Consider the following 13,995-nt stretch of genomic DNA (forward strand, 5'->3'; position numbering starts at 1 on the left):
ACGGTTTTACTTTCTTTTTCGCTATGTATTAGGGGGAGGAAGGTTAATTTCTATCTATTGATGAGGGAAAATTTTAACTTTCGATCTTAGCAACTAAAAAGTTATCTGAAATTTAGAGACCAAATAGAAAATTTAGAGGAAAGAATTTTTTTTTTTTATTTTTCATTTATTGTGATTGCTTTCAAGTAATTAATTTTAGAATAATATTTATTATTCTTTATTTATGATAAATAAATAAATAAAATGTTGTAAGTTGTAACTTATCAAATATTATCATAAATATAATGAAAGGTTACGTCAAGCTTGTAAGGAAAATGCTAAAGGAACGTCAGATGAATAAATATATATATTTTTTATATTTTTAGAGAACTTATTTTTGGAAATTTGCTTTTCTACAAATAATCTCTATTTAAATGATAAATCAATTAAATTATTTAATTTTCCAAATTGTGTTACTAATTTTACAGCCAATAAATTCCCCCTGATGAATTATTTTGGTTTAAAAATCAATTAAAAAACTTTTTTAAAAGAAATTTTCAATTAAATAGTTATTTGTTAATGAATAATCTCAATTTAAACAATGAATAAATTAACCTTTTTTTTTTTTTTTTCAAAATTGTGTTAATTATTTGGTATCCAATTAATTTCTCATGATGTAAAACTTCTTAAAGAATTTTCAATTAAATTAAATTTTTTTCCAAAATACCAATCAATTTCTCATACCATTAAGCATCCTAAGCATTGTTTGATATTCAATACTATAAGCATTCTAAAAATACATGGGTTTGTTTCAAATAATCAAAGTTCTTCAAAAACCAATATAAAAAATACATCTAAACAAAACCTAAGGCCTATTTGATGGGTTTGTTTTGCCTGATTTTCAATGTGTTATGAACATAACTTCGAAATCTAGACTACTTCTCTTGGATCTCGACCTACCCTAACCAAGTTAGCATAGACATAGTGAAGATTCAAGCTGTGAGGTTCAACACTATAGCTCAGTGCTCGGTTCCTTCAGAAACAATAGACCGAGCACAAACTAAGATATTGACATCCACCGCATCCAAACTGTGAGGTTCAACACTAAAGCTCGGTGCTCGGTTACTTCAGAAACAATAGACTGAGCACGAACTAAGACATTGACATCCACCTCATCCAAGCTATGAGGTTCAACACTAAAGCTCGATGCTCGGTTACTTCAGAAACAATAGACTGAGCACGAACTAAGACATTGACATCCACCTCATCCAAGCTGTGAGGTTCAACACTAAAGCTCAATGCTCGGTTACTTCAGAAACAATAGACTGAGCACGAACTAAGACATTGACATCCACCTCATCCAAGTTGTGAGGTTCAACACTAAAGCTCGATGCTCGGTTACTTCAGAAACAATAGACCAAGCACGAACTAAGACATTGACATCCACCTCATCCAAGCTTTGAGGTTCAACACTAAAGCTCGGTGCTCGGTTCCTTCAGAAACAATAGACCGAGCACGAACTAAGACATGGACATCCCCCTCATCCAAGCTGTGAGGTTCAACACTAAAGCACGGTGCTCGGTTCCTTCAGAAACAATAGACCGAGCACGAACTAAGACATGGACATCCCCCTCATCCAAGCTGTGAGGTTCAACACTAAAGCACGGTGCTCGGTTCCTTCAGAAACAATAGACCGAGCACGAACTAAGACATGGACATCCCCCTCATCCAAGCTGTGAGGTTCAACACTAAAGCACGGTGCTCGGTTCCTGAGCACGAACTAAGACATCGACATCCACCTCATCCAAGTTGGAACCCGAGTTCGAAACCAAAGGCTGCAGCTCTCATACCATCGTTTTTCAGGTAATCCTACCAAGAAATGATATGAAAAGGAAAGAGGAGAAGAAGGGGGAACAAGCACCAAAGAGAAAAGGCCAAACAATATCCTATTCCAAGGCACAAAACTAGCAAACAGGCAAATAACTTGTACAGCATATACTAATATTCGACCACAAACAATCCATCCACCCTCAATTTCATCAATCATGGTGGTTTAGCTTCCCTTTTCAGACTCAATCACATTATGTCCTACAAAAAGAAGTCTTACTTGAGGTAAGGGAAACAGAAGATAAAAGCTTGTAGCACAGCACAGCACATACATCCAGTATCAGCAAAAGATAGCTTTCCTAGCTGGTCGAACACAACCGAATCGAGACTAGAGGTTCGCTTCGATCATAGAGATCATTTATTTTATTTTTTATAAAGAAATCCACCAAAATAATAGAAACCAAACCTAGGATCTAAAGAATCTAATCAAGTAAACCGATATAGATTATCTTCTTCAACCAAGCATACAAAATTACCTGTTGTATATATATATACATATATATTTGCAATTCACCAAGAACAGAAAAGCTTCCAAGTGAGACAGCCATTCTGATCATACCCAGAAGATGAGATTTTGATGCATTTTATCCCAGCAACATTTGGTTTCGACCTTTAACAGTAGCTTCGCCTAACGAAAGTAAGATTTCGGAGATTGGAGGAGAAGAGGAAAGAAAAAGAAAAGAAAAAAGAAAAAAGAAAAAAGAAAAAAGAAAAAAGAAAAAAGAAGAAGAAAGAAGAGATATGAGGGAAGAAGACAACAGTACCACAGCAAATTGCAGTGCATGAAAGAAGAATAAGATTTCCTAAGCATACTAATCAGTGTAAACGATCCAGGACTTAAATGGAAGCTTGCTGTTAATAACTTCCCACTGCAAAAGCATACCTTTGTGTAAACAAGAGAAAATCAACCCGATAAACCTCCAACGACAATCACCCCGATTAACCTGCATGTATATTCATAGAACAGGTCCAACGCCCCATTCGAATGGATATTAAAATGAAACTCATCCATTGGCCTATTCAAAAGAACTTGTGAGCACTAGAAATCCAAACATAAAACATGAGGTATTTTGATTTAGTATAGGAAGAACCCTCGAAATAAACTTCAGTCCCAACCATAGTTACCCTTTCAGCATCGAAAAAGAGAATAAATAACCAAAGAAAAGTAAAAAAGAAAAGACGAAATACGAACGTACTTCAATTCCTAAGGCATCAATCCTTGTGCAGACAATTTTATCGCAAATTCACCATGAAACAAGGAGGTCATAGAGTTCAACATACATCAAGTATTAAAAGAAGCTCGCTACAGATACTGGGTGTCTTGTCTTGTAGACAAAAGGACAGCAAGACTTCAAACGCTTAAAGCAGACCAACTTCAACCTGCAAGAGATAATCAAACACAAAAGACATGGATGAAAACTAGAAATCAGAAGAATTTTCTGAGCACCCAAAGAAATGCAAACAAATCTTCTATCAAGTAGCCCTTTCTCATATGATGCAATGGATGCCTTTGGATATGCCATCAAGCCCGGCTAAAATTGCTGAGAACGAAATTTGACCAGGGTTATGAAGGTATTCAAGTCCGCAACTGTTTTTGTGATTTATGAGATACACTAAACCGCTTCCATGTCAAATTTTTAATTTAACTCTGCCTCCTCAACGTCAATCGCCAGAAATTGCATCTGTATTAAGGCGACAACATCCAAGAATCGACTCGTATCAATATATGTAATCAGGAAAAGGGAAGCCAAAAAAGAAACGCATTTGACCTTACCAACTAATCAACTTGCTCAACGGCAGACATTTCAATTTTGCTCGATTCCTCAACATTGGAATATTGGGAATTTAACCCTTTTCTACCCTGATCAACTTCTGTTGGCATATCATCTATAACCTTTGAGAGACTAGCTTCATGCCCTGAAAATATCAATCCATCTCCGTCAGTGTTTATACGTTTATGACTTTAGTTGTTCATCAACATTTTGAATCTTCAATCATTTCATTGTACTTACCTCCTGCAGGTTCCAGTATTGAATGCTCTCCATCTTTAAATTCATTTTCCTCCGTACTTGGAGAAAAATTTCCTTGTCCATTCTCACCTGAAATTGACCTGGACCGCTGTCTCCCATGATGCTTTGAATTTTCAGCTACTGATCCATTATCTATGTCGGTAACATGAACACGATGCTTATCTTCGGGAGATAGCGACCTCCTTCTATGTTTAGATTCATTTTCATCAGAACTGGTAGGAGACAACCTGGTTGTTCTTTGATGCCTATCCCCAGGAGATATAGATCTGGATGACCTTCTATCATAATGTCTGGGCTTTTTATCTCTGCTTCTATCTGATTTCTCCTTCCTGCAATGCTTACCATCAACAGATTTTGACCTAGATCTTCTTCTGCTACGATGTCTTACCTTTTCATCTCTAGTGCTATCCAACTTATTAACAGTGAGATGTTTACTTTCTGAAGAACTTGACCGTGATCGTCTTCTACTACGATATTTCGATGAGGTATCATCTACCTTCTCCCTAGAGTTTGATCTGGACCGCCTTCTATGTTTAGATACATTCTTGTCCATGCTTCTAGGTGATGATCTTCTTTTACTATGCTTGTCTTCAAGTGAAGCAGATCTTGACCTCCTTCTATCCCGATTCTTTGATTTTCCATGTTGCGTTTCATTATTTTTTTCATCAGAATGATGCTTAGTCTCAAGAGATTTAGACCTTGATCGTCTTCTACGTTTTAGTTTGTCAACATCATCATTTCTTGGGGATGATCTGCTTTTCCCGTGATGACGGCTTGGTGATCTTAAATCGGAATGATCTGATTTCCTACCTCTTTGGGGTGAACGTTCCCTTGGGCGATTTGGAGAGTCTGAATCTGCTCTGTATGATTTTCTTCTGCGAGGACTGATGCTTCGGCTTCTATTTTTCCTTGAGATGGGTGAGTGATGACTTCTTGATCTATCTAGATCTCGCCGTCTAGATCTTTCACTAACATCTCTTGCTTCTCTATAAGACCTCCGGTCATCTTCAACTCTATAATAATGGCGAGATCTATGATCTCTTGAGTGATGATATGGAGGTGAGTAAGTTGGTGATCTCCGCCTACTTCGGTACTTCATAGGTGATTTTGATTTGGATTTTGACCTCTCCCTGGGCAAGGAAGGTGACCTACAGAAAAGAGGGGGAAAATCAAAATTATCTTATTAAGATGGAAAGAATTCAATTCAAAGAGAGTAAAACCTGGACTTTAAACACATGACATAACACAAGAAAGGCATACACTAGAGAGTTTTCCTTCCTAGCAAATCAAAAGTGTGGAGAAAAGGGAAGATATAACGCAGTTGATATTTTATGATAAAGGATTGAATTTACCTAAGCCATCAATGCTCATTGTTTGCTAATTAAAGTATCTTGAATTTGTTCAAGAACCCTAGGTCATTTTTTCTATTTTATTTTACAGGAGATGGTGCAGGATTAGTGGTTACAGTATCCCATACCTTGATTTTTCTTTTGTCTCAGTTTCTTCATCCCCAATTCCATCAACTTTAAGTCTTTTGCTTATTTCTGCAGCTCTAGCAGCTGCCAACTCTGTTGCAGACTTCATAGTTGCTGCACGATTAGCGGCCTGCTGAGCTGTCACAGTTTGCTGCATCAACAAAGCCTGCTGAAATTGCATTTGTTGCATGGCTACAGCTTGCTGCATCATCATGGGCAGAGAAGATGAAGCAAGTGAAGGGTTCATGGCAGCTGGTTTCTGTGGAAGTGATTTTGCCATCTCTACATTCAAAGGCCGACCTCCAACATCCATATTGTTCAATGCCAACGCAGCAGTAGCTTCTTCAGGCTTTGAGTATTCTATGTAAGCAAAATGCTTTGAATCAGTAATGGTACATTCAACAACAGTTCCACAAAAACTAAAAAGTTGTTTCAGCTGTTCCACGGTGAGAAGTGGGCTAAGATTGCTAACTTGCAGCGTTCTCTTCAGTGCATCAGCAGCCTTCCCAGATTTGTCAGATGAACCTTGCCAGAGAAGCATCAACAAATAACAAAAAGTTCATTAAGAAAATATATGGTATATGTAATCTATGAAGTTAAAAGAAAGTACACAAGAGAACCAAAACACAAACAAATACACTTGACACAACATAAGATGCATTTGGGGAGAGAAGCACAAGCACAGAAAAGAAAAGAAAACAACAAAAGAGTGAGCATTGAGTTATATACAAAAATCTGAGAATACCAGAAGAGTCTTTCCCAGACTGAGCTTGTTGTGCTTGCACTTGAGCAGCATGGGCTTGAAGGGCTTGGGCAGCAACAATGGCCTGAGCAGCTGCCATAGCAGCAGCAGAAGGTGCCATGGGCACTTGACTGATAGTTCCCATGCTGGTTGTTGCAGCTATTGCAGTCATGAGCAAATTGTGAGGTGGATGATTTAATTTACAATCCGTTTTCGCACATTGACCATTAAGGTATTCTCGACATACTTCACCGAGAGATGCTCCAATTCCAGGCAAGATAGCACCACCAGAAGCACCAGCTACAATACCTGGAATCATTCCCATCAAACCAGGAAATGCCCCCGAAACAGACCCTGAATAATTAGGCATGTTGGGCATATTTTGATTGACCAAATTTGGAAATGATGATGCAGGAGCTAAACCCAGGAGTCCACCAGAACTCGAGCCTGGTTGGTAACAACAAACAGCTCGGTCATCAGAAAACATCGAATAGCAAACTGAATGAAACAGATAAATCAATAACACGCGAGGGAAAGCCAAGCAATTAACAATGGCCAAGGAAATAATGTTATCAGTATCTAAATAAGTATCCGTATCAGTATCTAACTAGTGCATTCCCATTGATAATCTTAATATCTGTATAAAGTCGACATTTCATTTCATCAAAATATCTAATTAATTCAAAGAAGCATTCAAACTTCAGATATATTCTGTTTACTTAATAGATAAATCAAACATTAAATCATTGCACGTATACAATAAGATTACAAGAATATAACATAACCATCGAGTATACCTGCACTAAAGAACACTGGGAATGGACTACCCATGATTGGTCTTCCATTGCACTCAATATTAACCATATAATTCCCTCTTTTTGGCACCACATAAGTGATCGTATATGTACCATCATTCATATCCTTCACAATGCCATCTTGCTCGGTTCCACCAACGCCTACACCAGGCGACGCCTTTACTTTAATCTGCGCACCACCATGGGGAACTTTCCTCCCATCGCCATCCTTAGTTACCACAGTAAACGAAGCTGGCACGCAGGCCGTGCCACCAGCTATACCTGCTCCAGCTGCTGTGCATCTAGCAGGGTCAACAGGCCCAATCGGCTTGTGTTCCAAGTCCTCAGCATCTTCAAAATCACTATCTGAGGATGCTGCTTCTTTTACAGGATTCTTATCTACGCCTCTAAAAGTAGCTTCGAAAGCAGCTTTAGCCGCTGCATCTTTCTCAGCCTCGCTCTTCAGTTTCGCCTCTTCAGCTTGCTTCATCCAGATTGGTCTTGCGACCACCGAGTTACGATCAGCCATCAAACCTAATTCTCCGCGATAATTAGGTTTGCTCCAATATCAAACACTTGAGTCTCAAAAACCTAAACCTAAACCTAAACCTAAACCTAAATCTAAACCAAATCAACCCACCAAAGCTTCCACAACATAAAATATACGCCACAGCACTCCAATACCCTATATGAAGAGAAGAAATTCCGATAAAAACGCACCACCGGTAACCTAAAAGATCAATAACTTGATAAAGCCTCAATGAGAGGGTCTTGGCGTGCAAATGCCCAATCTCAACAAGAAATTTCCCGCTCGTTTGCAGAGAAGACTATGATTCGCCAATATGTCCAAGCAGTTGTTAGCGCGCACACAGAAGATGAAAAAACGAAGATTAATCGTTGCACTTTCCGGGAAAATTAAAGAACAACGGAGAGACTAATCCCCTAATTTCCCATGGAACAAACAAGTGAACAGATCGGCAGAAGCCCTAGATCTGATGGAAATCCGAAGATGCGAAAGCCAATGGCGCGCTATCTACGAAGAATGTCGAAGGAACACACAACTATTTCGGCGACGGCGTTGAGATACGGGCGCGCGATTGAGAGTGTAAGGGACGAGGAGGACAAGTGGCTATCCTGAACCCCGGATTTTTCTCCGCTCTCTGCTTTCGTTTTTAATAATAATTTTCTCTATATTAATATTTTTATATTACCTACAAATATTTTTTTTTTTTTCTTATAAATATTTTAAATATATACAAAAAAAAAATAATAATAATAATAAATAAATAAATACTCAATATTTTTTTCGTAATTAGTTTGAATTTAAATAAATGAATATCTTATAAATTTATTTGTTCCATTCATAGATTAAAAATGAATTTCACTCGAATTTATTTTTAATTTTTTTAAAAAAATTGTTTAGAATAATCTTTATTTAACAAATCCCATTGATTAGGTTTATTTATTTATTTTATTTTTATTATTTATTATCTAACAAATCTTTACACTAAAATTTCAAATCTTTTTTAAAAGTAATTTTTCAAATTAATTATTGTTAAAAATTTTAATTAGATATTTTAATGGGTGAGTTCGAAACATTGAATTACAATTCCATAAAAAAATAAAATTGTTTTTGGAGTGTTTAATATTCTCGATTTTGATATATGTAAATGACCAAAATATCCTCACACTACCTTCACTCTCCCATATCCCACCACCACTCTCCATTGACGACTAGTGGTCGATCATGGTTGATGGTAACCAAATTTCATTGTCATCCATCACCACCTCGCTCCTAACGACCAACATACCGACCATTGTGAGTGGTCATAGTGTCTTAAATACAAATTTGAAGTTAATAGTTTACGAATAGAGATCCATTTTAGCAACTCGACGGTTATAGAAGCATCATCGAAAAAGTGTAACCAAACACATTAAGTAAAAAAATTGTTAGTCAAAACATAACTCAACTTCTCATACTCACACATTAAGCAAACACTCAGTTCTTTCATAAACGGGACAAGCTTTAAAGAGAGCAAAAAGAAAGCACATCATAGCTACTCTAAACTATGCAATGGTCTTACCATCTTGAATTGCTTCACCTTCTCAAAATCCAGAGCTTGGAAATTCCTTTCCACCTCCCAAGCCTGTTGGGACAGGCCGTTAAACGTCGACTTTGCACCCTTCTCATCTGTAACTTCTCTCGGGAACGGAATTCGGAATTCGAACGTCCCCTTTTGAGGAGAGAATACGCGCAGGTCGAAGCCTAACCGATCAATCCATATCAGCTTTGCTTCTGTAAACTGCCAAGAAAAATGGAGAACCGTGAGAATTCTACCTAGAAAGGGATTTCGGGATTATTAAGTGATAACGGGATCTGGACGACGAGTTAAAAGAAGATTGATTGGTTCAGCCCATAGAATTTAAGTGTGCTTATAAATTTCAATATGAATAACGCTATCTACAAGCAATATGAATAAAACTAGATCTCCTGGTGAGTTTAGAATCAAATAAGAACCCGAAGACGACTGTAGCAAACCTCAAAGTTCAAATCGGCATATATGTTGCAAAAGCGATTAACATCTTCGGCATTGTTCGTGTTTATCTCGTTCACTAGCCTTTCTGCAAAATTTCGAAGAGGATCTGGGCTTGCAGTTTTATAATCTGAAGAGTTTACCAAAACCCCAACCTGAAACAGTATGAAGTATTAGATTATTATTCGAACAAACGTCTCTATGAAACTGGTCCCGGATTAGGCACGCTGCGTAAAAGCAACGAGTGCAGAAAACGACGTTTGTACCTCCCCAAAGTCATCTATCTGAAGTACTCTCTCCACACTAACAATATACAGAAGGTCTTCATTAATGTCTTCTCCAAATCTCTTTTTCCATGTAGTATGAAGCCGCTGAAAAACATGGCATCACAGTTAATAAAGAGTTGATCCAATTTTATAAGTATAGAACTATAACAGTCCAAGCACACCGCTAGCAGATATTGTTCTTTTCGGGCTTTTCCCTTCAGGCTTCCCCTCAAGGTTTTAAAACGCGTCTACTAGGGAGAGGTTTTCACACCCTTATAAGGAATGCTTCATTCACCTCTCCAACCGATGTGGGATCTCAAAATCCACCCCACTTGGGGTCCCAGCATCCTTGTTGGCACACCGCTCGGTGTCTGGCTCGAATACCATTTGTAACAGTCCAAGCTCACCGGTAGCAGATATTATCCTCTTTGAGCTTTCCCTCAAAGTTTTTAAAACGCACCTGCTAGGGAGAGGTTTCCACACCCTTATAAGGAATGTTTCATTCCTCTCTCCAACCGATGTGGGATCTCAGAAGAACGATGTTGAATAGTTATAGAACAATAGCTAGTATAACAATCCAAAAGCTACTAAATCATAGGTACAAGAACGAAAACAAAACAAAACTTGAAAAACTTGCAACGTCTTGTTGTCAGAAGAGGGAAGGAGGATCGAGTGAAGATGGCACTTTGGGTATGTGCACCCCCACGCCATTATGGAGCCAAAGGAACAGACACTAAAAGAACAAGACTTTATAGTCCATACCCAACTCCTTTCAGAGCCACGAAAGGGCATTTCTGTTGCAATTCATCGGCAATATAACTACTACATGACTTTATACGGTCCATACCAGAAATTTTAACTTCTTTGAGCATAGTGTTTCCTAAATGACTAGATAAATCTTGGCACTTGGTAGAAAAAAGCGATCTAGAAAGCTCCCCAGTGATTTTACTGAATGAGCCTAAAGGAAGCAATCCTCAATTCCTTTTGTAACGGCCCAAGCTCACCGCTAGCAGATATTTCCTTCTTTGGGTTTTCCCTTCCGGGCTTCCCTTCAAGGTTTTAAAACGCGTTTGCTTGGTAGAGGTTTTCACACCCTTATAAAAAATGTTTCGTTCTCCTCCCCAACTGATGTGGGATCTTATAATCCGCCCCTCTTCGAGGCTCAGCCTCCTCGCTGACACATCATCCAGTGTCTGGCTCGAATACCATTTGTAACCGCTCAAGCCCACAGCTAGCAGATATTGTCTTCTTTGGGCTTTTCCTTCCGGGCTTTCCTTCAAGGTTTTAAAACGCGTTTGCTAGGGAGAGGTTTCCACACCCTTATAAAAAATGTTTCGTTCTCCTCCCCAACAGATGTGGGATCTCACAATCCTTTTGTCCTCCAAACAACCCGGCTGTACATTATGCAGACTTTGTACAAAACCTCTCCCCCTCTTTTTCCTCATCTATTAGTTACCTTCTTGCTAGAACTCTCCCCAATTTGATATTAACTTCCCGCTGGTCCGCTGGTCCCGAGCATAAGCATTTTTAGGTCGGCACCTTGAAACACTGAGGAAGCTACAAGATGGCAAGTGATTTTCCTACCCAAATGTAATCCCAAGACAAAGTCCTTTCATCATTTCCCAACTCTATTACTGGGAAGTAAAAAATATGACCATGTAACCTTGAAGTCCCACCAAAGGCTTTCAGAAAAACCAAATTTCCTTAGTTTTGTGAACCACCACTTCGTCCATACCATAAATGCCAGTAACCACTTTATTCCTCAACACGTTGCTGTCTCTTGGATATCTCCAAAGCAACGTAGAAAGTAGCCATTATTTCTCTAGATTACCTGTTTCCTATCCTCCATTTTGTAGAGGCTTCTTGAAACAGTGTTCGAACTGACTAAATGATCGACCTTTCCTTACTTCCCTTCTAAAGAAAATTTCTCCTTTTTCTTTCCACTATTAGTTTCAACTTCAATAACATCTATTCAAGAGAAGGACAGAAACTAAATTGATAAACAGGAAAAGATAGCTAAACATCGAGTAAAACGACCTCCTTTTGAAAAACAAAAGTTCCTTCTACAAATGCATTCCTGTAATTGGATTCCATAGTTCTAGTTCCATCGATTTTCCATCGAAGGTTTCGAAGTAGGAAATCCAGAGAAATTCAACCTTGCACTCAACCCTGATTTAGAGAGGCATCAAATTTGCAGATTTCTCTTTAAACACTGAACCAACTCATGCATAAAAAAATTCTTCAAAGCAATAGCTACTTTTCCATTAGAAATAGTATTGTTCCCATCATAAGCATAAATTATCGTTAATAGTAAAACAAAATCATTTATGAGGACTACTAGCTTAGAGCAATCTTGTCAAATGAGGAACGAAATAATTCTTCCACTGTAACTTGCAAACAATGACCACAGTTCTAGCTAGCTAAGCCAGAATTCAGCCCGGAAGCAACAGATGAGTTCCTTAAAAAATGCTAAAAGGAATATGTATCCAAAAATCCGGGGACTGTGGATAATTGTACCTTCAAATTCATTTTGTTGTCTGGTTTATCAAGACTTCCTTGAATTGTACACTGAGGAGTCCGCAATCCACATTGTTCCAACTGCTCAAAAGAAGAATGGCAAACAAAAGCAAGTTTACATCAGAAACATGTAAATTAGTGACATTAATCTCTATATTTCTTTAATATCTATAAACAACTTTCAATTCATGAATTCAAACGGAAACAAAATAAACTTGAATCGATTTAGAGATTTCATCTTCATTTTCACATAATTCCACTTGGAGCCTGTACATACGACGTATATATCCATAAAAATGAACATTATCGTTAGTATCTCAATAAAATGAAGAACCTGAACATGGAGGCTGGACCTCCTGTCGATGGAGAACTCCCGCATAGATTCATTCAAGCTCAAAAGAGGCGTACCGTCTTGGTCAACAGCGAATCGAACGCCAACCCCGAGAGGCCATCCCTCGTGGCTCAAAGAAGAAAGCGTTCCAACAGAAGACAACTCCATAATTGTCCTCGAAACCTCAGCCGGGAACGGCTTCACATTCCGCAGTTCCGTCGGAGCCAACTCAGAAATCGCCGAAACAGAACATTTCAAAGCCCGAAACGAAAATCTACGAAATCGGCATCCGTCTGGATAAGCGAATCGAGATTTCGAGGTTGATTTTAATGGAGCGACAGAAGGCGCGAACTGATTCGTGAGAGTTTGAGCTTGAAGATGCATTTGGTGAAAAGCTCCAAAATCACCCTAGAGCTTCAGAACTGACGAATTTCAGCTTCTTTCTTCGAATTTGTTGAGAAGGATTGAGAAATTCGTCTCGATGATAATAGGATGAGAATCACTGTGCCGAAAGAGAATCAACTCGTGAGGATTGTGATCGAGTTGACGCTCCAGACAAGCAAAATAGCGGGACTAGAAGACGAAAACGACAACACAAAGCTATGATCTGTTACATTAAGGCTCATTGTAGCTTGTAAGCCAATCTGATCTCCGGCCAATCAAAATTTAACATTTAATTAGTTTTTATTTTTTAATCCAATATTCAAATCATTTAAATTTTAAGCTATAAAAATATGTTTTTTAAATTAAATTTTAAGTAGAAATTACTCTCCAATGGCCTTATAAATTTTCACCCGCCTTATATTTTAAATAAATATATTCGCGTATACCAAAATTATGGAAAAAAATATATTATTTATTATAAAAATATATAATATTACACTCTAAAATTGAAATTTAATTTAAATTTTTAAAAATTATGTTGAAGATTATATTATATTATTCATTTTATTACAATGTTTTATATTTTAACTATCGTGTTAAAAAAAAATTATTAATCCCATAAAATTTAATATTTACAAAAACAAATAAAAAATTTCGCCGTGAAAATTGAAATAGGAGAGTTACAATGTTTTATATTTTATTGTATGTGTTTAAAAAAAATATTAATCCCATAAAATTTAATATTTACAAAAATACTACGCGCGTGTGTATGTATATATATATATATATGCATTTGTGTGTGTTCGAGAAATTTTCTTCTAGACAATTTCACAGAAATTGAAACGGGAGGAGACAAAGATAATATATATGTGTACGTGTGTGTTGAAACAAGAATTTCCTCTCGTAGAATCTGATATTCACAAAAATAAATGGAGAATTTCATAGTGGTAATTAAAACAGGAGTCGAAGGAATCTTCATCCTCACCACGTCTCTAATTTCAAGATTAACTCTTTTTTTTTACTGTCCGCAAAGATCAATAGAAGGTCAAGATTGAG

General features: G+C 37.5%; 2 protein-coding genes across 4 annotated transcripts; both read right to left on the reverse strand.

Annotated features, from left to right (window-relative positions):
* Positions 1-1,901: 1,901 nt before the first annotated feature.
* On the reverse strand, positions 1,902-8,042 carry LOC111799560 (uncharacterized). 3 transcript variants are annotated; one of them, XR_002815859.2, is made up of 9 exons: positions 6,911-8,042; positions 6,117-6,560; positions 5,374-5,896; positions 3,879-5,044; positions 3,641-3,783; positions 3,148-3,548; positions 2,750-2,810; positions 2,343-2,494; positions 1,902-2,067 (listed from the first exon to the last, which is right to left on the reverse strand). XR_002815859.2 is itself a non-coding variant. In XM_023682922.2 (6 exons), the coding sequence occupies exons 1-5, from the start codon at positions 7,434-7,436 to the stop codon at positions 3,644-3,646; spliced, it is 2,799 nt and encodes a 932-aa protein (XP_023538690.2). In that variant the 5' UTR covers positions 7,437-8,042; the 3' UTR covers positions 3,049-3,548; positions 3,641-3,643. The 3 variants fall into 3 exon arrangements, 1 of the variants encoding a protein (XP_023538690.2); XR_002815858.2 differs by lacking the exon at positions 1,902-2,067 and having other exon boundaries at positions 2,290-2,494; positions 3,063-3,548; XM_023682922.2 differs by lacking the exons at positions 1,902-2,067; positions 2,343-2,494; positions 2,750-2,810 and having other exon boundaries at positions 3,049-3,548.
* A 778-nt stretch (positions 8,043-8,820) lies between these two features.
* On the reverse strand, positions 8,821-13,111 carry PGR7 (proton gradient regulation 7). Its single transcript, XM_023685021.2, has 5 exons — positions 12,559-13,111; positions 12,225-12,305; positions 9,708-9,812; positions 9,447-9,596; positions 8,821-9,210 (listed from the first exon to the last, which is right to left on the reverse strand). Exons 1-5 carry the CDS (start codon positions 12,937-12,939, stop codon positions 8,965-8,967), a joined length of 963 nt encoding a protein of 320 aa, XP_023540789.1. The 5' UTR covers positions 12,940-13,111; the 3' UTR covers positions 8,821-8,964.
* Positions 13,112-13,995: the final 884 nt, after the last annotated feature.

The sequence above is a fragment of the Cucurbita pepo genome, chromosome 8, assembly GCF_057944985.1.
Source record: "Cucurbita pepo subsp. pepo isolate OVF chromosome 8, ASM5794498v1, whole genome shotgun sequence".
Classification (NCBI taxonomy): Eukaryota; Viridiplantae; Streptophyta; class Magnoliopsida; order Cucurbitales; family Cucurbitaceae; genus Cucurbita; species Cucurbita pepo.

Excerpts from the sequence above, each read along its gene's own strand:
- LOC111799560 (XM_023682922.2), bottom strand. The coding sequence starts at position 7,436 with ATGGCTGATCGTAACTCGGTGGTCGCAAGACCAATCTGGATGAAGCAA. Across the intron at positions 6,561-6,910 it reads CCCAGTGTTCTTTAGTGCAG|GCTCGAGTTCTGGTGGACTC; the intron begins GTATACTCGATG and ends GTTACCAACCAG. Across the intron at positions 3,784-3,878 it reads AATACTGGAACCTGCAGGAG|GGCATGAAGCTAGTCTCTCA; the intron begins GTAAGTACAATG and ends TGATATTTTCAG.
- PGR7 (XM_023685021.2), bottom strand. The coding sequence starts at position 12,939 with ATGCATCTTCAAGCTCAAACTCTCACGAATCAGTTCGCGCCTTCTGTC. Across the intron at positions 12,306-12,558 it reads GGTCCAGCCTCCATGTTCAG|TTGGAACAATGTGGATTGCG; the intron begins GTTCTTCATTTT and ends TCTTTTGAGCAG. Across the intron at positions 9,597-9,707 it reads AGATAGATGACTTTGGGGAG|GTTGGGGTTTTGGTAAACTC; the intron begins GTACAAACGTCG and ends ATACTGTTTCAG.